Source organism: Cervus elaphus, chromosome 28, assembly GCF_910594005.1.
Source record: "Cervus elaphus chromosome 28, mCerEla1.1, whole genome shotgun sequence".
NCBI classification, from domain to species: domain Eukaryota; kingdom Metazoa; phylum Chordata; class Mammalia; order Artiodactyla; family Cervidae; genus Cervus; species Cervus elaphus.
Window position 1 is genome coordinate 46655853 of NC_057842.1, and position 26205 is coordinate 46682057.

Consider the following 26205-nt stretch of genomic DNA (forward strand, 5'->3'; position numbering starts at 1 on the left):
ACAAGGCCATGTAATTGGTGTAAGTGCCAAAGCAAAGACTAGGCACAGAAATGCATTATGGGCCTAAAGGAGATTTCAGAAATAATACAAATGAGAACCTGGAAATGGCTATATTTTATTCCAAAGTAACTTTTTGAAAGTACAACTGAGGTTGACCAAACTCTGAATCTACTAGCATGTCAGATGTATTATCTGCCTTATTGAAACAGTTTGGTGGTCATTAATAAGCATTTTCCAATGGACCCATCTTAATTACTTGTACAGTGATTTCTAAGAAAGGCCAGCAGAAGGGGAATTACACTGAAATATTGTATGTGATTATTCTTCCTATAGAATGGCTTTTTTTTTTGTAGTTTTTATAGTTCTGCAGTATTGCTGAGGAAGCCCTGAGAACAAGCAGTATATGGGATGGCCATTCATTTTCTTAAAATCAGCTTGGTTTTTCTGTAGTGTTTTATTGTATAATCTAAAGCTTTTGGACATTTTGAAAGTGTTAGTTGCTCATTCATGTCCGACTCTTTGTGACCCTATGGACTGTAGCCCACCAGGCTCCTCTGTCCATGGGGATTCTCCAGGCCAGAATACTGGATTGGGTTGCCATTTCCTTCTCCAAGGGATCTTCCCAATCCAGGGATCAAACCTGGTTCTCCTGCACTGCAGGCAAATTTTTTACCATCTGAGCCACCAGGGAAGTCCTTTGGACATTTTAACATTTTAGAAAAGGAAACCTTCTCTAGGGTATGTTGTTTAAACAGAATGAGAACATTTTTTCAAGATTAACATCTGTACTATACTTGCCTCCAGAAGCCTAAATTTCTAGGTATTTTGTGGATAGATCAAACATCTTGTGCATTCAGACCTGGGTCCTTGCTCTAATAATTACTAGTTGTATGACTTGGAATAAATTGCATGACCTTTCTAGTCTGACATGAGCCGTCATATCAGATTGTCAGGGCACAATTCCTGGTCTGTTTCCTTCCCTCTTCCTTGTAGTGAATTGTGAGTTTAATCCAACTGGCTGTTTCTTGCATGGGTAATTGAAACTTCCGCCTCTGAAGAGGCAGGGAGCCCTGGAGGACAGGGTGGTAGCTTTCCTTCTCAGTCCCCTCGTTCAGTGCACTTTGCTGCACTGAAAATGTGTACAGCCTGCTTATGTTGTTCATTTAACTATTAAATATATGTTTTATCCTCAGGTTTATTATACAAGCTCTTACACGTTATGATGTAAAATGCACAGAGCCACATATATGCATAGTTTTGAGTGTGTGCGTGTGTGTGCGTGTGTGTGTGTGAACTGCACAGCAAATGGACGTTCATCCCTGCTTCCTTCTAACAGTCCTCATTCTGAGCTTCTCAGCTTCACCTCTGCAGCTTAATGGAAGACATTAGTATTTGGGCACAACACTGATATTAATTATGAATTATTCATCCTATCATGTGATTCATTAAAAATTGGTTAGTTCTTATTTTCTCTTACTTAGGTTTTGTCCCAGAACTACGGAAGGCTGTTTTCGTTTTTCTTTTGCCCAGCCCATCAGTAGGGCATCAACTTATCCAGTTTACATTCCTTTGTAAAACAGAGAATACAAAACCAATCCCTTAGGACTACAGCACACTTGGAGCATGCGAGGTCCCCAAAACAAATGCCTAAGCTCTGACTCTTCTGCATTTTTGATGTACACATGGGGGCAGCCAGGGCAGCTGGACTCAGCAACAGTAAGTATCCACTTCATGAATGCTAGTGGAAAGAAGGGAACACATGTTTATTGACAATATCAGTTATTATTTTTTCAGGTACTCTCTAAACATAATCACATTTAATCTTCACTGCAGTCTGCATGGGAGAGAGGTATCTTAGCTCTCACTAGACGACGCAGTGCTAACAGATGGCTCCCCCAACCTCTGGCCACGATAGAGAGGCTGCTTCCTTTCTTTCTCACACGCACATGGGTGCCGCTGGCTCCTCCTCACTCGGGAAGACTGAAGGAGCAGCTGGTGTTTGAGTCACTGCCACTCGCAGCTGATGAAAGACCGTGATGGCAGAATCACAACACGGCTCTTAAAGCTGTTTAATTCTTTGTTGCTTTCCCATTGCTTCATTTGCTTGAGTCCCATGTTTGGAAGTGTGATTGTGAGACAGGGTGTCCAGGATGTGTGAGGATTTAATGCCCTTATGTGGATGTAAGCTTTCTGGTCTCTGCTCCTGGACCAAGGAGCTCATCAAGGTGCCTGTCATCTGTCTTCCCCTCCTTACAGGTTTAGCTCCCTACGTGTAGTATATAAAACACGCATGCAGACTGCCTGTCCTCGGCAGTTCCATCATAAGTGGTGCTGAGCACAGGCATTGTCATGGCAACAGGTGGACATATGATGTTTCTTTGAAAGTTGAGAACTTTATTTTAGTTAATTGGAGTGAAATAACCTATTGTTTGGTTTGTTTCTTAAAAATCCTGAGTCAGTGTAGGTGATCCAGTCTGTTAGAACTCATCTTTGAAAGATTTTGCTAACTTAAACCATGTTTTTCAGAAACTATAGTTAAAATTTATGATTTCTTTAACAGACTATGGAATAGTTAAGAGATATTTCTTCCTGACCAAAAAAGCCTTTTAAAGTATTTTTTTTTGTTATTAATGTCAAGGAGGAGCTCTGGACAGTCTACTAATTTCATATGACCTAGGGAAAAGTGAAAATGAAAGTCATTCAGTTGTGTCCACCTCTTTGGGACCCCGTGGACTGCAGTCCATGGAATTCTCCAGGCTGGTATACTGGAGTAGATAGCCGTTCCCTTCTCCAGGGGGTCTTCCCAACCCAGGGATCAAACCTAGGTCTCCCACATTGCAGGTGGATTCTTTACCATCTGAGCCACCATGGAAGCCCGACCTAGGGGTATAGATCTGTGCTAAGCTGAGTTCATTTGCATCTGGTTAGTATTCTCGTCTGCTATGACTAGGCAGCTTATCTGACATGATGGGTTTCCCTCAGCTCTCTTATTTATTTCTTTATCTGGAAATATACAGAAAGCCAATTCCATCTTCTGAGTTTCATGAAATAATCTTCTCAATCCAATTTGTATTTTGTTTCCCCTGTGAACAACTGTAGGCTTACAAACAGGATTATAGGGAGAGGTGGAAAGGCAGCGGGGACCCGGAGATGAGCCTAAGAACTGTTCTCAGACCCACCAGAAGGGCTAGTGAAAAGCAGCGCCCCCACTTTGAAGATGAGTAGAGTGCAGCTTAGGGAGGTTAAATAACCTGGTCAGGACCGCTCGCCAGCCCTGAAACGAAGAAATACTGAATTGGTTCCAAGGTCTTGCTTTGCCTTTAACCTTACAAATACCCATGCATGAGTGTAAACTTGTTTGGGAATATTCAGCCCCTGTTTCAGCCACTGACACATCCTGACCACTGTCATACATGTTCTCATTTCATCTTCACTTACCTTCACAAGGTAAGTGTTGTATTTCCCCCTTCTCATGGCAAAGAATATGCCATTCATCTCCTCTGGGACCTTAGTGCACAAGCTCCTTCTGGTTGGGGGACCATCTCCAGGACCCCAGCCCTCACCAGTCCTTTAAATGGCCTCTCTCCTCACCCAGCATTTTTTCATCTGTAAAATGACTGTAAAAGGATTTTATTGGGTTGTGTACTTTCAGTCTTTAATAAAATTATCAAGTTAATATAGTTATCAAATAATAAAAAAATTTTTTTCAATGAAAAGAACTGACCCCTTCCAACCTAACCACTCTTTAAGAGCAATCATATTGGAACAATTTTTGTCCAAAATGCTAAGTAGTGTGCTGTTATTTATTGATTTATCCTCCTAACCTTTATCTTCTAACCTAACTTAACTCACTTTTAACTTCCCTTCCTACTTCTGTTCAGTATAAAATATGACTAGTTCTTATCCCTTTATTGTTTACATTTGTAACATTAAATAATACATATAAACCTCCGTTTCTTTTTCTCTCTGAAGCACTTCTAAAGATGATGACATTAGCTTCCCTATAGTTACTTATTCTTTCCCCTTCTACCTTCAAACTCCTGTCTCTTCTTTAACTTTTCAACAATCAAGGTTGAGAACGTATTTCTGTTCCTTCTTTTTTCTTATTTATTTTTTAATTGGAGGAAAACTGCTTTACATTGTGTTGGTTTCTACCGTACAACAAAGCAAATTAGTCAACATTATATATATCTCTCTCTCCTCCCTCTTGAGCCTCCTCTCACCCCATCCCACCCCCCCCCCAGGTTATCGGGGTGCACCAGGCTGGGCTCCCTGTGTTCTACAGAAATTTCTCAGCAGCTATCTTATACATGGTAGTGTCCATATGTCGATGCTACTTATTCAATTCATCCCACCCCCTCTTTCCTGCGCTGGGTCCACAAGTCCATTCTCCATGTCTGCATCTCCATCCCTCCCCTGCAGATAGGTTCATCAGTACCATTTTTCTAGATTCCATATGAATATGCATTAATACACAATATTTCTTTCTTTCTTACTTCACCCTGTATAACTCACTCAGGTTCATCCAACTCACTACAACTGACTCAAGTTCGTTCCTTTTTATGGCTGAGTTATATTCCACTGTATGTATGTACCACATCTCCTTTATCCATTCATCTGTCATTGGACATCTAGGTTGCTTTTATGTCCTGGCTATTGTAAATAGTGCTGCAGCAAACATTGGGGTGGGTACATGTGTCTTTTTGAATTGTGGTTTCTCAGGGTATATGCCCAGTAGCTGGATTGCTCCATCATGTGATAGTTTTATTCCTAGTTTTTTAAGGAATCTCCATACTGTTCCCCCTAGTGGCTGTATCAATTTACATTCCCACCAAAAGTGCAAGAGGGTTCCCTTTTCTCCACACCCTCTCCAGCATTTGTTGTTGTAGACTTTTTGATTATGGCCATTCTAATTGGTGTGAGATGATACCTCATTGTAGTTTTGACTTGCATTTCTCTGATAATGAGCGATATTGAGCATCTTTTTGTGTGTGTTTATTGTCCATCTGTTGTCTTCGCTGGAGAAATGTCTGTTTAGGTCTTCTGCCCATTTTTTGATTGGGCTGTTTTTCTGATGTTGAGCTACATGAGCTACTTACATGTTTTGGAGATTAATCCGTTGTCAGTTGTTTCCTTTGCAAAAAATTATTTTCTCCCATTCTGAGTGCTGTCTTTTCATCTTGTTTATAGTTGCCTTTGCTGTGCAGAAGCTTTTATGCTTTTTTAATTGGAGGAAAATTGCTTCACAATTTGTGTTGGTTTCTGCTGATTGTTTTTTAATGTGGTAAATTACATGTAACACACAAATAACCATCTTATCCATTTTTTAAATGTATAGTTAAAAGGTATTAAATATGATTATTCTGCCAATTGCAGTTGGGTCTTCCTTGCTTCATCCATGGCTTGTTTTATTTATTTAAAGCAAACAAATAACATTGACATTACACTTTATTCAGAATTTAATAGTGGGCTATGACTATATTGCTTTCTTTGGGTTCCATTGTCATCATGATTCCTGCTCTGTTCAAACGAGACTGTTCCTGGTAAGTTCAAATGGATTCTTCTTTTGTAAAAACACATGTAAATAATGCCATGGTAGTTTACTTCCTGCCATGCCTGTCCTTTTTTCCTCTAAAGTTCTTTTTTATGCCTTGCTGTCAGAACCATCTTATTCACCAGATACCCAGTATCTGCTAGTTGCTTTTTGTTTTGGGGGAATCATTTCATTTCTTCTTAAAGTCTGAGTAGTTATTTGGCATTTGAGTCATGCCTTTTCCTAGTGCTTTTTGTTTTCATGGGTATCTCTAGTGACCTCTTTTTCCTTATCCTTACCTTTTTGGTCTCACATCCTCATTCTCCGGGGCCATCAGTTCCATGTCCCTTTTGTCTCCAGCCTTCCTCATGGAGCCTCCCACCCTCCTGCCTTACCCCAAACTGGTGATTCTCTGGCTCTGCTTCATAGCTGCCATCCTTGAACTGCCTTCCCTGTTCCCCTGAGCTTACCCACCAGCTCTGCAATCCTAAAGCTTTCTCTTTAGGGCAGGAGAGGACTCAGGCTGTTCCTTGGCTACTCACACCTGCTGCCTGGGCATCTCAGGGCCCCGACCACCCATCTGAGAAGCCAGGAACTGATCTGAGAACCTCCTCATGAGAGCCACTAACCTCCTCATCCTCCCCATTTGCCATAATTTGTATAATTCTTTGCTGAGTCCCTCAGTGGTCCCTTTAAGGAAATTAGGTCTAAAGGCATACCTACTCTTCAGCATTATTGTTCAGAAAACTTCCATCCAAACTCAGTTTCTACAATCTGAAATAATCTTATGACCTCAATGAAAAACACATTTTTCAAATTTAACAAAGTCTTATACATAAGGCAAAGGCATAAAGGGGATGATAATCCTTTTCTAGCAAAAAAGCCATTACATTTTTCCCCATTCTCATACATCAAAAAATGTATAATCTAATTAAAATTCTAAACCCCTGTAAGGTTTTTAATTACTTGTTAAAGCAGTTGGCCAGATGGTTAAACATAATAAAAGAACACTTTGAAAGGAATGAAGAAAATGTCATCAAAGTTAACAAAGGAAAGGGGAAAAACATCTTACCACAATTAAACTGGAGAGTTTATAAAAGTGTCACTCCTTGTTAAAATTTCTGAAGCAGAGAGAGAAGTCGCTTGACAAACTTCATACCATGGTCCTTTGCTTACTTAAAGATCAAACTTGAGGTCACTTACTCATTCTCTGGAACAAGTGTGACCTTCACTCTGGATTTAATAAGAACAACTATGGCTGTTTACTTTCTCCTGCAAGGAGAAGCCCTCAGGCCCTCGTGTAATCAGAAGCACACCAAAATAGAAATAAGCTCAATAAGGATAGAGTTCTGTCAAAGGGCATTTCTCCTACCTAATTTTTTAGCACTTATAGCTGAGTTTGGACGGATGGTTATGTAAGATCCCCTGGGTCTGTGTATAAAAAGGCTTCCTGTGTTTAATTCGGGACTTCAAGGTACAAGGCCTGGCAGGGCACCCTGGGCCCATCCTCGGTGGAGGCGCCTGGCCGGTTTGCCCCTGCCAGCAACAACCCTCAAGGACACAAAGTGTGTCTTCCTTGCCAGCTCCTTTTCTTTTCAGCTAGGATCCAGCACAAGCTGCTGTCTTAACAGGTGTGCTGAGAAGAGACTCTGCTTCCTGGATCCAGAGCCGCCTGTGGGTGTCTTCCTGGGGTCTGGCCTGAGTAGAGGTGTCCATTGTTCGGTTCAGAGCTATTCCTCTAAGTCTGTCTTCTGCATTTGCTCAGAGCCCGTGTTTTTTAGTTTTACTCTCTAACCCATAGGACGGCTACCTGGTGCTCCCATTCTCTTTCCCACCTAACACACCGAACTGGCATACAGCTCAGAGTCCATTCTGCTCTGCTGACTGTGTGTTCTCCAGGTCTTGCTATCTATGGAAGCAAGTATATGCCTTCTTGGCAGAATTTTCTTTTTTTGCTATGTGGTACAATATGAAACATCCCCCAAGCAAAAGTAACTCTTGATGTAGCTATTTAACAAGTTCACACCTGATAAGTCTGGATTGAAGTTTAGTCTGAGATATTTGTTTTATTTACTTTTAGTATAAATTATGTTAATTGGCAGCCAGGGCCAGTTGGATGATATTGATAGCTAAAAGCCAAAAATAATGCTAGTTATCTCTTCTTGATTATAATACATATCAAAGATACAGTTAACCACTTCTGTCTCTCAACTGTAGAAGTGGCTTTAAAAGAAGGATAAAAATCAGTTTCCTAAAAAATTTATGGAGATGGAATTATTTGCCCCTCCAGAATTTGGAATAAGTGAAAAGTGAAGCATTATGCAGAGGTCATGAAGTTCATAGTCCTGTCCTCAAGAGGCAGAAGGAATTTGAAAATGCACTTGGCTAAAGATAAGCTCAATTTCTCCCTCTGTTCTCTCCTCATGCTCTCACACTTAAGGGAGGTATTGGGCCTTCTGGGCAAAGTTCTGATGATGCATCAGTGCACAAGTTTAGTAAAAAAAACTGGGCAAGCTTGTAGAAATAATTATTATTAATGTTCCATTTTCGAAATATAACTAGTCCCCTTGAAGCAGGATATTCTTTCGTTGTTGTTGTTGACAGTCCAAATTGGGTTTTGATTAGTGGACAAAAATGATTTCTGGCAGCATGGTGATGGCCTCGGAGTCTTTGCACTGAACCAGTGGTTCTGCAGAGGGCACAGAACCCCAGGTCAGGGTCGGTGAGCTCCTCCTCCAGGAAGCTCCTGGCTGTGACCATGGCCAGTTCCCAGGTAGAGCCAGATGAATGTCGTCCTTGGCTCTGAGTGGTACAGAAGCCGGGCCACCTGAGGTTGAGACAGAGTGGGCTCTGAGACTCCGATGCCCTCGGGGGTCAGATAGCCTGCTGGCTCTGGCGGCTCTAAGTCAGACTTCATTCCTGTCACCTTCCGGCGCATCGGTCTGCTCGATGGAGAAAACAGCAGCAGGCACCGTGGTGGGAACTGGGATGAGGGGACTTGTGGGGTCCAATGCACCGCGGAGCCTGAGTTTACTCTTCTCCGTGTGGGGAAAAAAAATCATTAGCTGTCAGTCTTGCTGGGCTGCCAGCGTCTCCCGCTTTACCCTGGCCAGTTCTGTTTCTCACTGGTTCCCTCTCTGGTGGGAACGGGGTTCATCCGCACCATCTCCCAGCTATTCTTCTTTCTTAGATGTCCAGGCTGTCTCTGCTTTAGCCTCAGAGTATAAAATAGAAATACTGATATGGCATGAATTGCTTCTCTGATACACAATGGAGTTTCTGAGAAGTAAGATAGAGGCAGAAACCAGGTTTGCTTTGCTTTTATTTCCCTAACATTTAACCTCGCCTCTTGCACGGTGTGGTCCCCTCGGGGATTCTCTAGGCCGACTGGATGAAAACTCTGTAGCAGGTGACAGGACTGATGCGCCTCGCTGATGCTGACTTGGAGGGACGGTACTCCCACCTGGGCTGTAAGGACTGTCGTCATCAGTGATGTGAAAGTGATTTCCCTCAAGGCACGTAGTAGAGAAGGCAGTGATAACAGCCACTTTTTGCAGTGAGGTGTTGCTGTGAACTGAGACCTGCAGGCATTTGAGGGCCACTGGTGGTGCCCCGCTGGCAGGACTTGGACTTGACCCATCAGTTCCAGGTGTGGTTGTGTGGGGTCCCCATGTCCTCGGGGAAGGCCCCATGCAGAGTTTTGGAGAGGGATTTTTCTCATGTACTAAGTAGTTGTCAAGGACCTAGCTACATGTGGTACTTCAGAGAGGCTGCAGGAGAGAAAAGGCTGTGATGACAGCCCACAAGACGCCTGTTTTCCAGTAAGGTGGGGATGCAAGTACTTGTCTTTCAGCGGAAAACAGAATCTCCCCAGACAGGGAATTAGGGAAGACTACAAATGAAGGAGGTAGGGCTTTGAGGCTCACCTTGCGGAGTGGAGAAGAATTTGGTGGGTAGAGCGGAGAGTGGAGAAGCCAGTTCACGAGGAGGGAAAAGCAAGAGGAGAAGAGGAAAACACTGGACTGGACTTGGGGCACTGTGAGTTTGCCAGAGCTTGGCCAGAAGGGAAGGGGGCCCCTGGGTGTCACCCCAGGACTGGAAGTAACTCTTGCTTTACTGTTTAATGTTACATCCTAAGATTACAGCTCTTCCTTTCTTGGGCACAGAATAAAGTCTTTCACAGGATGGTGGTAAAGAATCTGCCTGCCAATGCAGGAGACAAGAGAGATGTGGGTTCAATCCCTGGGGCGGGAAGATCTCCTGGAGTAGGGCATAGTAACCCTCTCCAGCATTCTTGACTGAGCACGCATCAATGAAAAAAAAAATGCTCCCTGTCGTATCAGTAAACAAAAGATATTGCAGTCTTCAAGTCATCTCACTACAGCCACCCTGATGGTGAGCCCTGAGGGGACTCAAGATTCAAACAGGAGGCCTGCTGTGTAGCAGTCAACCACTGGAGCCACCCTGATCACACACCCTGAGGAGACTCGGGATGAAAAAGCAGAGGACGCTGGCCCCAGACAGCTGAGGTGCCCGTCAAAGTGCAAGCTCTCGCATCTTCTCATACATAGAAAAGTGCTAAATTACTTGAGATGTCTGGTTTTCTTTAACAGTAATCTTTTGATATTCTGAATACCTGGTCTTTGTTGCAAAAAATCCTATATATCCAAGCCCCTCCCTTCCCTCTTGGGACCAGTCTCTCAGAGATATCTGAGAGAGTATGTGCTGGGCTTAAGTCCTCAGTTTTCTCTGCCAGATAAAACAGTTCTCAACTTTTAGTTGTGCATTTCTTTTCAATTGACAATAGAGAAGCTAAACGTTCTCCCAGAGTTTCTCTAGGTCATTTCTACTTGTATTGGTTCCTCTCTTCATTCTCTCTCAACAGAAAAAGGCAGTGATTGGTGAGGTAGCTAAAGGGGCAGATAACATTTTTGGCCCCAACGTGGATAACTACTTCAGGTTACTATAGAACCTGTAGTCCCATGCCTTTGGTTTGATAGTTCTATACGTTTAGTTCTCTAGTTTGATAGATGGGCTTAAAATCTACAGACCAATTCTCCCCGCTTCCCCAGCCAAAATGCACTGGGCATGTTCGTGTTACATATATCATATGTCTTCGTACGTCTGGATGCTCTGCATAATTGATTTGGCATAATGCTCTTAGCCATGCCATTTTGCTTGTTCTGAGGGTTTATCTGATTGCAGATACTCAGCCTAAGTTAATATTTCATGAGATTCAATCATAACTTGAGGCTACAAATATGATGGAAGTCATGGCTATTGTTTTTCTTAAAAAAATAATAGACAATTTTGCTGCACTGTTACATTGAGCAACACAAAATGCTATTTGAGCACGTCTCATTTCTTTTATTTGCTATGCCTATGAGCGATGATGAATTTTAACAAGTTTTCTAATGATTTAGGCCATTGCTCTCCTAAGGCCATATTATTAAGTCATTTTACTGACTTATATTTACAAAGGGATTATGATATCCTAGGCACAGATATAAGAATTTAACAAGTTTGAGTCATGTAATCCTCTTAACAACCATATGAAATAGATGCCACTATTATGACTTCTGTTTTACGGATAGAGAAATTGGGGCACAGAGAAGTGAAGTACCCTGCCCAAGGTCACACAGATAGATTACATTGCCATTTGAATAATTCAAATGCAAGTTCCAGGTTATGTTTGGTATGTCTTCTGTAACCTGTGTGAACAAGGATAAAAAGAATATGTCTGAGAGATTTTCCCATGCTGTGCTCAGAGGCAGAATTGTGTTCCTAGACTATTTTAATAGAAGCTAATTTTCTACCAGTTACATCAGTAGTTGTCTCCCCGTAAACTCAGTATTTTAACTAACTGCAAATGTTTGAAAGTGAACAATTTCCATTTATATATGACAAACACACTAGCTCTGCCCAAGTCCAGCTCCGCACTGTATAATTATGATCTTTTATGTTGAAAGATGTAGCTGTGGATCATGGCATCTTCCAAGATGGCCATGACTATATAGTTAATAATAAATGACAGTTACTGTGTATAACTTTTTGCTTCCCCTTGTCCCCCTGAAAAAAAACTCAGCCATAAAAAAGAATGAAATGTTGCTATTTGCAACATCATGAGTAGACTTGAAAGGTATTATGCTGAAGTGAAGTAAGTCACACAGAGAAAGACAAATACTGTATGATATCACTTCTGTATGGAATCTAAAAAAATACAGTGGACTAGTAAATATAACAAAAAAGAAACAGACTTATAGAAAACAAACTAGTGGTTACTAGTGGGGCGAGGGAAGGGGGAGGGACAATATAGAGATAGGGAATTAAGAGGTACAAACTACTATGTATAAATAAATTAAAAAGATATATTGTATAACACAGGAATATAGCTAATATTTTATAATAACTATAAGTGGAATATAACCTTTAAAATTGTAAATCACTCTATTGTACACTTGTAACTTATAGTATTGTACATCAACTATACTTCAATAAAATTAACAAAAAAATATTAATGTTTATGTAATGGTGTTATATGAATCTCTAACTGGAAAACAGTGATAAATGTTATATATGCCAAAGAGACTTAAGTGAAAATAATTTATATGTAAATGAATCCTTCTTTGATGATATTGATGTTCTAACAATGGCGACTGATTCTGAAGCTGATGGAAGGAACACACAGGGTCTCCAAAAGTCACTTTCCCAAGTATCTTTATCCTGATCTCAAAATTCGATCTAAAATAAGCAATGTACACTTTTTATCCAAGTGAATAAAGTTGAAATAAATAAATATATATATATATCTTGAAAAAAAAATGACAGCAACATTTTCTATGTGCCCAGCACTGTGCCAAGCACATTCCATGATTATTTTGTTTAATCCCCTGAACCACCCCATGAGGCAGGTCCTGTGAAAGTCTCCTTTCCACAAAGATGGAAACAGGCCTAGAGAGGTTTGATAATGGAGGACAGGTCACACAGCTAGGAAGCAGCATGGCAGGGATCTGAACCTTGGAAGTGTTTCCTGAGCCTCTGGTCTTGGCCACTGTGCTCTGCACCCCCACCCCTGTGTGTGGAGTACACAGCTGCTTCTGGCTAGGGATTAAGAGCTGATCCTGATAAATTTCTTATTGACTTTTTGTGTCTTCATAAGAGCCCACTACTGTTCTTTGCTGTAGAGCAAGTATTTGAAGAGTCAGACTTCTCCCATTGTTCCTCCTTCATCAACCTTACACTTAGCCTGAGTTCAGCATTTGCTGATATATTGATTGCTAACTGACCTCGCACTGCTGGAGGGCAGAGCAAGAATATGGCACAAGCCCGGGTGGGGCCGAGGGAGACCCTCATGAGCCTGACACAGAACGCGGGAACTATACAGGAGGGAGTTTGTGTGTGCTATAATAGTAGGCACCTTGAGAAGCCTAGGCACTCATTTATAATAACTTCTACTCTTACTTTTAGACAGTGTTTTTTCCTCCATCAAGCATGGTGTCCATTATAATAGATGCTCAATTAGCATTTGGTGAATGCATGAATGAATGAATGGACAGACAGAATGAATGGGTTGTTTATTTGGTTTCTTTGATATAAGGGCCTTTGCTGCTTTTCTGGGTTATATTTGCTTCATCCAGCTCTTCCTTCCTGCATGCCTGGATTCTCCTCCTTGCCACCTCCTTCTCTCTCTCCCTCTCCCCTGTAAGTCCAGGGAGTGACTGGACAGTTGGTGGCAAGAGATATTCTTTTGGGTGATGTTCCAGATGGTGGAGGTGCTATAGTTTCAGAGTAGAACCATTCCTTAGGGAAAGTAGGAGTTAACTCTGCCTTCAAGGGACTAAAATTACCATCTATGATATTAATGTAGGAATGTGCATTCTGAGTCCTAAGCAGACTTTGGGGCAAATCACTGGGAACTGCATGTGTTTGAGAAGCTCATACCATCCACACACCTGCAGTGACATCCTCTCTACATCTGTTCTCAAGAACTAACAATGGCTTCTTGACTTTGCTGCCTTGCAGAACATTGGTCTATAAGACATCTGGTCCATGCTAAGGTCCTTGACGTTTACAGGACCATGTAGTGCTGTCTAAAATGACCAAAAGGCATTTGGTCCATGCCAAAAGGTCCTTGATACTTGGTCATATTTGGTCCTTTCAGAAATATCCATGGAGACATTTGGTCCATGTCAAAAGGTCCCTGATATTTGGTCTTGCCAAAAATGATTTGGCATGCACAGAAATCAGAGAAGAAGTAAAAGGGATCCAAATTGGAAAAGAAGAACTAAAGCTGTGACTGTCTGCTGATAACATGATACTATACATAGAAAATCCTAAAGATGCTACCAGAAAACAATACTAGAGCTCATCAATGAATTCGGTAAAGTTGTAGGATACAAAATTAATACACAGAAATCTGTTGCATTTTTATACACTAAAAAATAAAGATCAGAATGAGAAATTAAGAAAACAATCTCATTTATCATCACATCAAAAAGAATGAAATACCTAGGAATAAACTTACCCAAGAAGATGAAAGACCTGTACTCTGAAAACTATTAAGACATTAATGAAAGAAATTGAAGATGACATAAACGGATAGAAAGATATACTGTGTTCTTGGATTAGAAGAATCAATATTGTTAAAATGACTATACTACCCAAGGCAATCTACGGATTCAATGCAATTCCCATCAAAATACCAATGGCATTTTTCACAGAACTAGAACAAAGAATTTTATGAAAACACAAAAGAACCCAAGAAGGCAAAGCAAACTTAAAAATGGAGCTGAAGGAATTAGTCTCTCTGACTTCACACTATGTTACAAAGCTACAGTAATTAAAACAGTGTTGTACTGCTGCACACATACACACAAAAACAGAAATATACATCAATAGAAGAGGGTAGGAAACCCAGAAATAAACCCATTAATCTATGACAAAGGAGGCAAAACTATACAATGGAAAAGAGACCGTTTCTTCAATAAGTGGTGCTGGGAAAACTAGACAGCTACATGTAAAAGAATGAAATTAGAACATTCTATAACATGTAAAATAAACTCAAAATGGATTAAAGACCTAAATTTAAGAATGAATACTATAAAACTCCCAGAGGAAAACATCACAGGACACACTTTGAAACAAATCACAGCAATATATTTTTTAATCCATCTGCTCCAGAGAACAAAATAAACAACAGAGACCTAATTAAACTTAAAAGCTTTTGCACAGCAAAGGAAGCTATAAACAAAATGAAAAGACAAACTAGAGAATAGGAGAAAATATCTGCAAATGGTGCAACCAACAAGGGATTAATCTCTAAAACATATAAACAGCTCATGCAGCTCACTATTAAACAAATAACTTTAAAAATGGGCAGAAGATTTCAACAGACACTTCTCCAAAGAAGACATGCAGACGGCCAAAAGCCACATGAAAAGATGCTCAATATCACTAGTTATCAGACAAATGAAATCAGAACTATGAAGTATCATCTCATACCAGTCAGAATGGCCATGATCAAAAAGTCTACAAATAATAAATGCCGGAAAGGGTGTGGAGAACAGGGAACCCTAATACACTGTTGGTGGGGATGTAAATTGGTGCAGTCACTATGGAAATCAGTATATAGTTTCCTTAAACTGAAAACAGAGCTACTATATGATGCTGCAATTTCACTTTTGGGTATATTATCCAAAGAATACCATAATTCAAAAAGATACATACACCCCAGTATTCACTGCATCACTATTCACAATAGCCAAGATGAGGAAGCAATGAAATGTCCATCAACAGAGGAATGGATAAAGAACATGTGGCACATATATACAACAGAATGTTACTCAGCCATAAAAAAGAATGAATGAATGCCATTTGCTGGGCTTCCCAGGTGGCACTAGTGGTAAAGAGCCCACCTGTCAATGCAGGAAATGTAAGAGACGCGGGTTTAATCCCTGGGTCTGGAAGAGGGCATGGCAACCCATCCCAGTGTTCTCGCCTGGAGAATCCCCATGGACAGAGAAGCCTGGTGGGCTATAGCCCATAGGGTTGCAAAGAGTTAGACAAGACTGACGCGACTTAGCACACACACACACAGCAACATGGAGGGACCTAGAGATTTTCATACTAAGTGAAGTAAACCAAATATCATATCATAGCATGTGTGAAGTCTAAAAAAAAAAAAGATATAAATAAACTTACTTACAAAGCAGAAACAGACTCACAGACTTTGAAAACAAACTTATGATTACCAAAGGGGAAAGGTGGGGGGAGGAGGGATAAATGTAATTTGGGATTAACACATACACACTTGAGTTCAGTGGCTTCAGTCATGTCCGGCTCTTTGCAACCCTTTGGACTGTAGCCCACCAGCCTCCTCTGTTTGTGGGATGTTTCAGGTAAGAATACTGGAGTGGGTTGCCACTTCCTGTTCCAGGGGATCTTCCCAACTCAGGGATCAAACCTGCCTCTCCTGCATTTCAGGCAGATTTTTACTTGCTGAGCCATCAAAGAAACCTCTACGTGTACACACTACTACATATAAAATAATCAACAAGGACTACTGTATAGCACAGGGAACTTTACTCAATATTCTGTAATAACTTATATGGGAAAAGAATTTGAAATAGGGTAGATGTATGTATAACTGAATCACTTCATTGTACACCTGAAATATAGCATTGTAAATCAACTATACTCCAATGTAAAATAAAAATTCAATTTAGTGTTGATGTATGGCAGAAACCAACACAACACTGTGGAACAATTATTCCCCAATTAAAAATAAATAAAATTTAAAAAATTAAATTTAAAAAAAAGATGCAGTATTAGGGACACTGCATTCCTGGTGCCAGCTATAGCTTCCCAGAGTTTTATTTTCCAGTTGGAGCTTTTCACTGATACATCATGCCAGCATCGGGGCAGGCTGTACATTAAGTGGTTTTCTTTTCCGTGTCTTTGACAGATGTGCCATCCCCACACCAGCGAGCCTCGGCCAGGATGAAACCAATAGAAGAAGGGGTGGAAGATGACGACGAGGTCTTTGAACCTGCATCTTCAAATACATTTAAAGTTCGTCAGTGGCCTTGATCCCAAGAGAGGATTCAAGTTACCAAGAGGGAAACGGTCTTGGAGAGATCCTGAAAAATACCAGCACTTTTTCACGGCTTTTAGATTTTTTTCTGCTTTCATACACCCAGTTTGGTAGAGTCTGAGGGTAGGAAAGTGGGAGAGATTCAAAAATGGGAAGGTTACCTTCTCTTTTTACTGGTCAGCTTTTAGTTTCACTGAGCCTTCTGACTAAAACGTGTGCTATTTTTGAGAGAGATATTTTCACAGTGTTTTCTAGATATATTATCACTTAAATTAAAAAAAAAATCTTAGTGCTTTGTCATTTCAAATGCCTTCACTTATCTTCCAAGTTGTTGTTCGCTTTCATCAGTTTATCCTCTGCTGTGGCAATGGGGTTGTCCATTTGATTGAGGTGGAGGGAATGTTTTAAAAAAAAAAAAAAAAAAGGCAGGGAATCTCAGGCTTGGCTCAATGAATTTTCTGGCTGGAAAATTTTAAAGAAAGATGTGATGTGACTCATGTATATTTTTTCTCTCAGGCCAGATACATCATTCTACTAGAATGTCTCACCTTTGTGGACACTATGGATAGGTTGATAATGGACAAAACTTGTCAGACTTGACTCACATTACCCTGATATTACACTGTTTGGAAGTTGGGATGCACCCTGGAAGGTGACAGCGGAACAGTTCTGAGCTCAGGGTCACCCTTTGGCTAAACCCGCCCAGCTGTGACGTGGAGCCATCTCGCCCCATGCTCTGCTGCAGGAAGCACATGACTGGGGGACAGGAGGACTGCAGAGTCAAGTGCTCAAAGAAGCGTCCCAGAGTGACGAGGCTGACAGAGCCACCGCACCCTCTGGCTACTGCTCTGACGTTCAGATGGTTCCTCCAGGGGCACAGATGGCTCCTTACTGTGTGTGTCAGATACCAGATGCCAGGGCTGCAAATGGAGACACAGCTGTGAGGCAGACGGTCCGCCACAAGCTCTCCCGTGATCACCCAACCTAGAGAGTGCTCCAAGGACCTTGATTCTAGATCTCTCTTTTCCACCAGTTGTGATTCCAGACACGGTGGTAACTTGGGAAATTTGCTTAAATCATCAAGCGGGTCGGTGTGACTGTGGCCCTTCACCAGGCCACCCATTTGAGGGAAGCCCCCCTGAACGGCTGTGCTCCATCATGCCCCACTAACTTCATCTTGTGTACTCCACCTCTGAGTTAGACCCATTATGTTAAATAACAAGAAAAGTCACATATGAAATTATTTTCAGGTGAGCTGAGCCAAAAGCATCTTTTGCCAAGAGGTGATTTCTATGAGAGAAGATATAAAACTCAACTACCCCAGGGTCACTTCATTTTCCTAAACTCATTTTTTAAAGCCAGCTATTTTAGTAATTTCACTTGAGTCAAATTTACTTGCTTGATCACTCACTGAGAAAAATTCCACAGACTGGGTATCCAGCTCCTAACACATTCATCAAATGAATAGCTTGTTAACCTCACCATAGAAAGGCTGATTTCACTTTCTGCTGTAGTGGTCTCTTCTGTTTGCTACATTAAGATTTTATTTTGGGGAAGTGAAACAAAGGTGAGTGAATGACTTTACCTTGACTTTAAGACTTAAGATATAGCAGGTTGAACTTTCTCTCAGTGCCTGAATCAAGTGTATGAAGTAACGGTGTTAATGCCACTTTAACTATTGAAGTGACGCTATGTAGGCCTTTGAGTTTATACATGCCTAGGACTAATTTATAAAATCATTCAACAGAGTAATTAGATATTACATCCTTGTCTAAGTAGAAAGCAATTCTAGATTCTACAAAAGCCATGTTTGTAACATTCTGTGAGTCCACAGAACCTTGAGACTTTCTTACCCTGACCCATTTTCAGACGTGTCTCACTTAGTCACCCTTAGACAGCAGAGGGGAGCATCTCTAACGATCAACCTGGATGTGTTTAGAGGTGAGCCTCAGTCGTGCTGGAAAAGCACACTGTTTAAAAGCACACTGCTAAAATTAGGTGATATAAAGTCATCTACTTTTTTAATGTGTTTGTGTGCGTCACTGCCATCGATAATAAAGGTTATAATCTCAAGATTAGGAATCTTCAAAGAGCCACTTATCTTGAATAGGAAACATAAAACTATCTGTAAATAATCCCTCTAAGGATGACAGTGAAGGAGCCAAAGCCATTGAGTAGTCCTCCCATTAGACTTGATAGCAAAGAAGCAGATAAGAAAACATAAAAGATCTCCTATAGATGATTTGTATAGATTCATGGACGCAAGTGTATCTTTGTATAACATGTAGATAAAAAAAAAAAAACACACATTTGTTGCCAAAGCGACCAATAAAATGCTTCCTGTGTTTTTTGGCCTTCACTTAGCTGTGTGAGCAAGGTCCAGAAAATGGCCTATAAAAATTACTCTATTTATCACCCCAAATCCACTGTTGAAATGTAACATCAAGTTCCTTGTATGAAGCTGGAGTCAACATTTATACCAGAATATATGGCATTTATAATATTCTGCAAGCTCTCATAAATGTTGTGTTTATAAAATAACAGCACAAACCCTATGATGTTTATAGATTTAAATTAGTAATAATGGGTGCTATACAATTATTTTTCAGTTACCTCCTTGGCTCCCTGGGATCTTTTCTGTTTCTACCTTTGTGCTTTTCTGCCAACAGTGTGCTGTGCCCACTGGGAGACACCACCTTCTGCGCATCTGGTTCTCCTTCCACACGCCTGAAGCTTTTCCGATTTTGTAACTTGGAGCTGCCGATTCTTGCTCCCCAGGTCCTATCATGTGGCCTCAAAGGCAGAGTCACTTAAATGCTGGAAAAAATATTTAGTAGAGAAAGTTACGTAACTACACTCTTAGCCCTGTCCGTGGTGCACCCAGCTGATGACCTTGCCCTCTGGTGAGGATATAATGCTAGTGTGTGTGGCATCCAGCCGAGCCCTTGGGCCTGCTGGTTGGTCCAGACCCTGGGGTGCAGCTCCAAGGATTCAGTTACTATTTTTAAAATCCATTTTCCTGGTCATTTGTAAAGCTGCTCTGCAGAAACCGTGGATTCTGCCACGTTTCCCCTCCCTTCCCTCTTTCCTAAGCTGGTTTCACAACCTTTTTCTAATTATGCCCAACTAGAGTGATTAGAAATTCCCACCCACTCAATTCCAATTCCCTGGGATGTGACGGGATAGGACTGTGCCGGGAGCTCAAGGTTGTTTCACACTCACGACACATCTCACTGACACTCTGATCATTACAGGACCCCCATGACATATTGTAGGGCAAGTTTAAGAAACTCACTTTAAGCACTATTTACAGATTTTACCAATATACTTACAACCTAGTTTTAAAGTATCTGAGAATTTTGTGAATACTTTGTACAGGCATAGTATTTATAGGAATTGCATTCTTTCTGCTTTGAGGTGCCATTTACATGGATATCATTTTACTTTATAGTAAATTTACATTTTGTCTGAATAGAGCTTTGTAGTTTAAAATATCTTCATATTTTGTCATTTGATCAAATAAACTTCTTACTTGGAATATGTACACTTTTTAAAATTTCATTTCTCTTATATGTGGCTGGTTTCTCTAATGCCATGCCCAAAGGTTCAGAGGTCATGGGAATTGCTCTGGTTTAGGCAATCCGAGCAGACACGCAGGAGGCATGCTCCTAGGTTAGCTCCCCTTAGTTTTGAGGGCCTGCTATCTTGCTGCCTTTGGTCATGAAAAGGGTGGGCCACGAGGCAGTGGACAGTCCTGCCTGGATGCAGTGACTGAGAAGCCTCCAGAGTTTCAATGTGAGGATACATTTATTTCAAATTTTTAATCCACTGTATCTGAAACTTCACTTCTAGTTTTCGTAAGGTTCACAAATACAAGGAATCACATGAAGGGGACGGAACATGTCCCCTGGGTCTGCTCTGTGGTGGGCAGTATTTCTGTTCATAAAAAAATTCATATTTGCTTCCATCACCTGTGCTTGATGTTAAAAAGGGACTGGAAAGCCCACCTCTTGGCCATTTGTAGGAGGTCCTTGACACCTAATTAACTTGCCCTGATCAGCGCCAAGACGAGACCCAGCTGGACCGGGCATCTTACACCACTAAAGAATTAATTCTCTTGCCTGATAAGCCATGTCATTCAGGCCTAATGTCTGGTTCTAAGCCCTGACTTTCAAGCTGCCCCATCTTTGGGGCAGCTTCCCATCACCTAGCCTGTGCTGTGAGACTTACGAGTTTCCCATTATGCCCACGAGGGGTTTTCTGTGGATGGGTGTGGGTACAACCCAACATGAGCTAAAATCGACAGGACTTGGTTCCAGATTTGTGGGAGCAGAGATGGTGGTGAGAGGGGAGAGTGTCAAAGAGCTCCAGCTGGAGTTGCTGCTGGTTACTCCCTGAGTGGAGAGACTGTTTTCTTCATGCCAAGTTTGAGGGGCCTCTGGGACAGCAGAGAGGTGTCAAAGTCTGGAACTCAGAGGAGGGTTTGGGGCTAAGGATATAGATTTCTGAGCTGAAGATGGCACCATGAGCTTGACAGCTTCCCAATATGTAAAAAATTTTCTCTTAAAGGGTGTGTCTGTGATGAATAAATATGAATGAATACACTACACCAATATTTCCTTAATGTGGATGGACCTAGAGATTATCATACTAACAAGTCAGAATGAGGAAGACAAATATATAATATTTATATGTACAGTCTAAAATATACAGGTGAAATATACAGACTCACAGACATAGAAAACAAACTGACAGTCACCAAGTGGGAAAAGGGATGGGGACAGTATAAATTAGGAGTCTGGGATTTGCAGATACAAATTACTATACATAAGGTAGATTTTTAAAAAAACAACAACAAAAAAACAAGGTCCTACTGTAAAAAAATTTTTTCCTTGCTATTTACTAAGGGCAGATATATCCCCACTGACCTTCAGGTTCTCCCAACCTCCTTTGTTATCCTGTCACAAGATGATTCCCATCTTCCCAGCTTACAGCTAAGCTTTCTACTTTTCTGCCCCATCTGCCTGGTCCAGCTGCTCAAAACAGGCAGGACCCCACATTGCAGGACCAACCCCGGGCCTGCTCCTGGGGAAGAAGCACCGTGGCTCAGGATTTCACCCTCCACCTTCTTGCACGACAGACCAGCAGAAGCAAATGTGGCTCGAATGAAGCTAAACTACCTCACAGCTGAGTAAATGAAGCCTCACAATCAAAACCCGACTGGTAGAGGAAGGGAGCCTTCAGGGAAAAGTGATTAGCGCCATTTACCTCTTGATATTTCTCTGCGAATGGTGGAAACTTCAGAGCTGCTCTCGTTCCTTGGTGGTTACATATAATTAGGTCATTTGTGTAGAGATGGACGGAGGTGAATCCTGGAGTCCCCTTGAAAAAGTTCGGACAGGGGCCAAGTTTCAGGCCCCGGCCTCCCACGGGGGCCACGCTGCACAGGAAACAACAACCGTCAGCTGCTCTGAATCCATTTCTCTTTAAAGGGTTTCTGTTATCTTGGAGGCCTCCCAAATGTTTTTCAGTGTGCTTCCCACTATTTCTGTTGTTCTCATCTAAACTCTTTAACTCTTCTCTTTATTAGTATGGATACATTTTCCTATAAGGATAATTAAAATATAACGTAGTAATAATAGCTGTCTATTAAGTGCATATTATTTACCAGAGACTGTTAAAGGCATTTACAACACACAATTTAGTATTTTCACAAAAATCCTGGAAGGTGCTTAACACAACAGAACTGAAGTTCAAATAGGCTAATTTTTGCCAGGACAAACCAGCCAGTAGAAGGGCCGTGTTCCATCCCAGATCTCTCAGCCTGCGGACCTGTTCACCCTGCTACTTTTTCCAGGCTTCTTAGACAGGAAGCCTGCAGCCACCATACCATCTTATTCTCAGCTTCTCACCTGAGGTTATCAAAGGAGTTTCCATGCTGAAATTAAAGACTATAATACTTCATATTTTTTTGTAAAAAAAAAAAATGTATTTTTTAGGGAGAGGCTTTTTTTTTTTATAAAAATGAAAAGCCAAGATTTGATACTGACCTTTAACATAATCCATCAGCTAATATGAAAATATAGAGTCCTAGATACATGATGTCCCAAACTGGTTTCTAATCTCTGTTGTCCACCTCCACCTCTCTTAGCTCAAAGCACCAACCTGAAAAAGGAGGCCGAGTCTTTGTCCTTGGACATGACTTCGAGGTCAGACAGATGCAGCTCTGAACGTGGGCTCTGACCATGTGATCCTCACCAAGTCCTTACACCTTTCAAAGCTGCCGTGTCCTTACCTGAATTCTAGGGCCTTTCCAAAGGCATAGTTGGCACGAAGTACAAGTTTGTTCCCATCCCCTTTTCCCTTTGGTTGCTGCATTGAATCCTTAATGATTCTGGAGTCTTGGCAACCACAGTTCTTGTAAAGAGCCAGAGAGTTGGTACCAGCAGGACCTGAAGGACAGGCACCAAGGCCCCTCCTGCTCACAGCAGAAATGTCTGCAGGCCTGGGGCCCAGTGCCCAGGCTGCGGTCTCTCTCAACCTCTTTGGCTGAGGCAGAGACAGAAGCCCATCTTGACTTCCACACATGGCCCCAGAAAGCTGGAGGCGGGGAAAAAGGAGGCTGTAAGTGCCTCTCCTGGGAGGTTGCTGTGAGTAGAAAATGCCAGCATTAGGTTAAATGAGGCTCTCCAGGAGGCGAAGAGATGACCGTCTTCAGCTGTGGTTGTTTTGAATACCTTGTGTTGAGCTCCCCACGGGGGCCACGTGAGAGCCGGGAGCAGGTGTGCTGGATATGCGTGGATGGAGAGAAGTTCCTCTAGATCCCAGAGAGTGAGGGTGGAAGGGGAGTTCTCAAACACTAAGGAGATGTGCATTCCTAATGCAGTTTGATTATTCAAGAATGCTAGGACCCTGGGCAGCTCACATCTCCAAGGGGAGCCCCAGTTTTATCTGTAAAAGGAGGTGCAACCAGATGAGGGATATGCCAGTTCTGGTAATTCCTGGCGTGTGGGCTTCTTAAGGGCTGCCGTGATGTCTTCTTGCTCCACGTGTGACTCGTGGTCCAAGCAACTCATGACTCTTTGTTTTGTTTTTGCTTGAGGATTTGATTTGGGGGGTTAGGTAAAGTCTCACCTGTTGTCTTTCTATCCAGAGTTCCCCCATCCTTGGACCGTCCTTCACAAATGCTGTGTCGTCTGTGTGACGTTGGAATAGTATTACCACAATAATGACTTGGATCACCACGCAGTCTGTGTTTCAGGTGTATCATTTAAAGTTTTCTCAAAAGTTGTCTTCAAAACAGTCAGCTTGCTGACAAATCCCTTCCAGACCTTTCCAGAATGGTGTGGATTGTGGTTTTCCTTTGGAGGGGACAGAACTGTAGAATTTTAGAGTAGGTAGGTACATTTCACCAGAATCACCTGGAGGCCCCTATTAAAAACCAGCTCGGGCGCAGGCACAGCGTTCTGCCTGCCCGAAAGTCTTGCAAGTTCCGGCCTCTTATTGGTACCTTTTGATGCTGTCCCAGGTTCTGCCCCCAGACCTCAAAGCCCTTGATGACCAGTATGTGAAGGATGCCTGGAGAAGGAAATGGCAACCCACTCCAGTATTCTTGTCTGGAGAATGCCAGGGGCAGAGAAGCCTGGCAGGCTACAGTCCATGGGGTCACAGAGTTGGACACGACCAAGTAACTAAAACACACACACATACACACACACAATGGGGCTTCCCCGGTGGCTTAGTGGTTTAAAAAAATCTGCCTGCAATGCAGGAGCCTCAGGAGGCTCTGGTTGGATCCCTGGGTCTGGAAGTTCCCTTGGAGGAGGGGATGGCAACTCACTCTAGTATTCTTGCCTGGAAAATCCCACGGACAGAGGAGTCTGGTGGTCTACAGTCCATGGGGTCACAAAAAGTTAGACATGACTGAAGCAACTTAGCACACACACACACGTGAAGGACAAATTTAGGAAACACAGGACCATTGGTTATAAGGAGGCCAAGCAATTCTTGCAGGAGTGCTATAACAACAAGCTAATGAAAGCAGACAAAATGCAAGTATAAAAGCATGTTTAGAATCTCCCTACCAGAAGAAAAACTTAATGCCGTTTGTGGTGAACAGATTGGCAAGTTGCAGGAGCTAATGCAAGAAGACACTAAACCCAATGGGCAATTTAGTACTAATGAGTCTAGGAAACCAAAATTTTAGTCTATACAATAAAGTTTAACAAAGGGAGGGGGTAACAACTCACCAGACCCCATCTCAGAATTTGATTCTGTATAGCTAGGGTAGAGGCCAAATACTGCAGTTCTAAGTTCCCAGATAATGTTGATGCTGCTATTAAGGGGACCATTCTTTGAAGTCCCCTTAACTAGTCCAACCCCCTTATTAGCAGGTGAGAAGGGTGTGGCTGAGAAAATTGAACCCAAGAAAAACTAGAACCCAAGTATCCTTGTCCATAGTCCGATGGCTTTCAGTTAAAAAAGCAGCTTTTTTTTTTTTTTTTTGCTCTAGATCAATAGCTACCAAACTTTTAATGAGTTGATTAGGGAGTCAGTTAAAATCTGGCTCCAGTAACTCAATACATCCAGAAGAGTTAGTCTTAACCTTGGCTGCACATTGGAGTCAGAAATTCTGAAGTAATTTATGTGAGCATCAGGATTCTTAAAAGCTCCCCAAATAACTCAAAAGAGGTAATAAATTTGAGAAGTTTTGGTCTGGAGGAAGGTCAGAAAACTTCACTAGTTCAGACATCCCAGGTAATTTGGTTGTAGCTGCAGGCTGGTCTGTACTTCGCAGGCAAAGGTTTTCCTGATCTTCCTTCCTGCTTTAGGAAACAAAAAAACACTGAAGTGTTAATGTGAGGTTTGAAGAGTGAATACCAGAAGCATAGATGGGTCTATTTTCCTATGTATAAAACAATATTTATTTTTGGAACATTTAGTCTCTTTTTATTAAGACATAATTAACCTAGAACAGTATATTAATTTCAAGTGTACAACCTAATGGTTTGATATTTGTATATATTGTGAAATGATCATCAAAATATGTCTGATTAACATCCATCACCACACAGTTACAAATTATTTTTCTTGTGATGAGAACTTTTAAGATTTATTCCCTTGCTGCTGCTGCTGCTGAGTCGCTTCAGTTGTGTCCGACTCTGTGCCACCCCATAGACGGCAGCCCACCAGGCTCCTCCGTCCCTGGGATTCTCCAGGCAAGAACACTGGAGTGGTTGCCATTTCCTTCTCCAATGCATGAAAGTGAAGTCAAAGTGAAGTCGCTCAGTCGTGTCCGACTCTTAGCGACCCCATGGACTGTAGCCCACCAGGCTCCTCCGTCCATGGGATTCCAGGTAAGAATACTGGAGTGGGGTGCCATGGCCTTCTCCGATTTACTCCCTTAAAAAAAACACTGTTTTTCTAGAGACACCACGTTGTTTTTTACATCCCCAGGGCTCATTTGTAGCTGGAAGTTTGTACCTTTGGACCACTGTTGGTGTGTGATTTTGATCCTTCCAACTCCCTTACTTTCTTTGGCTCCCTGTGGCTTCCTATGTATCAGAGTTAGAAAGAAGCT

The 26205-nt window shown here is 41.8% G+C and overlaps 1 protein-coding gene across 3 annotated transcripts in view; it reads left to right on the forward strand.

Annotated features, from left to right (window-relative positions):
• The window catches only part of BVES (blood vessel epicardial substance), a 45185-nt gene extending 25016 nt beyond the window's left edge, over positions 1-20169 (forward strand). For all 3 annotated transcript variants that reach the window (XM_043890184.1, XM_043890183.1, XM_043890186.1), the window contains exon 8: positions 16497-20169. In XM_043890184.1, coding sequence (XP_043746119.1) covers positions 16497-16621 — 125 coding nt within the window. In that variant the 3' untranslated portion in view covers positions 16622-20169. The remainder of the gene's footprint in view (positions 1-16496) is intronic.
• Positions 20170-26205: the final 6036 nt, after the last annotated feature.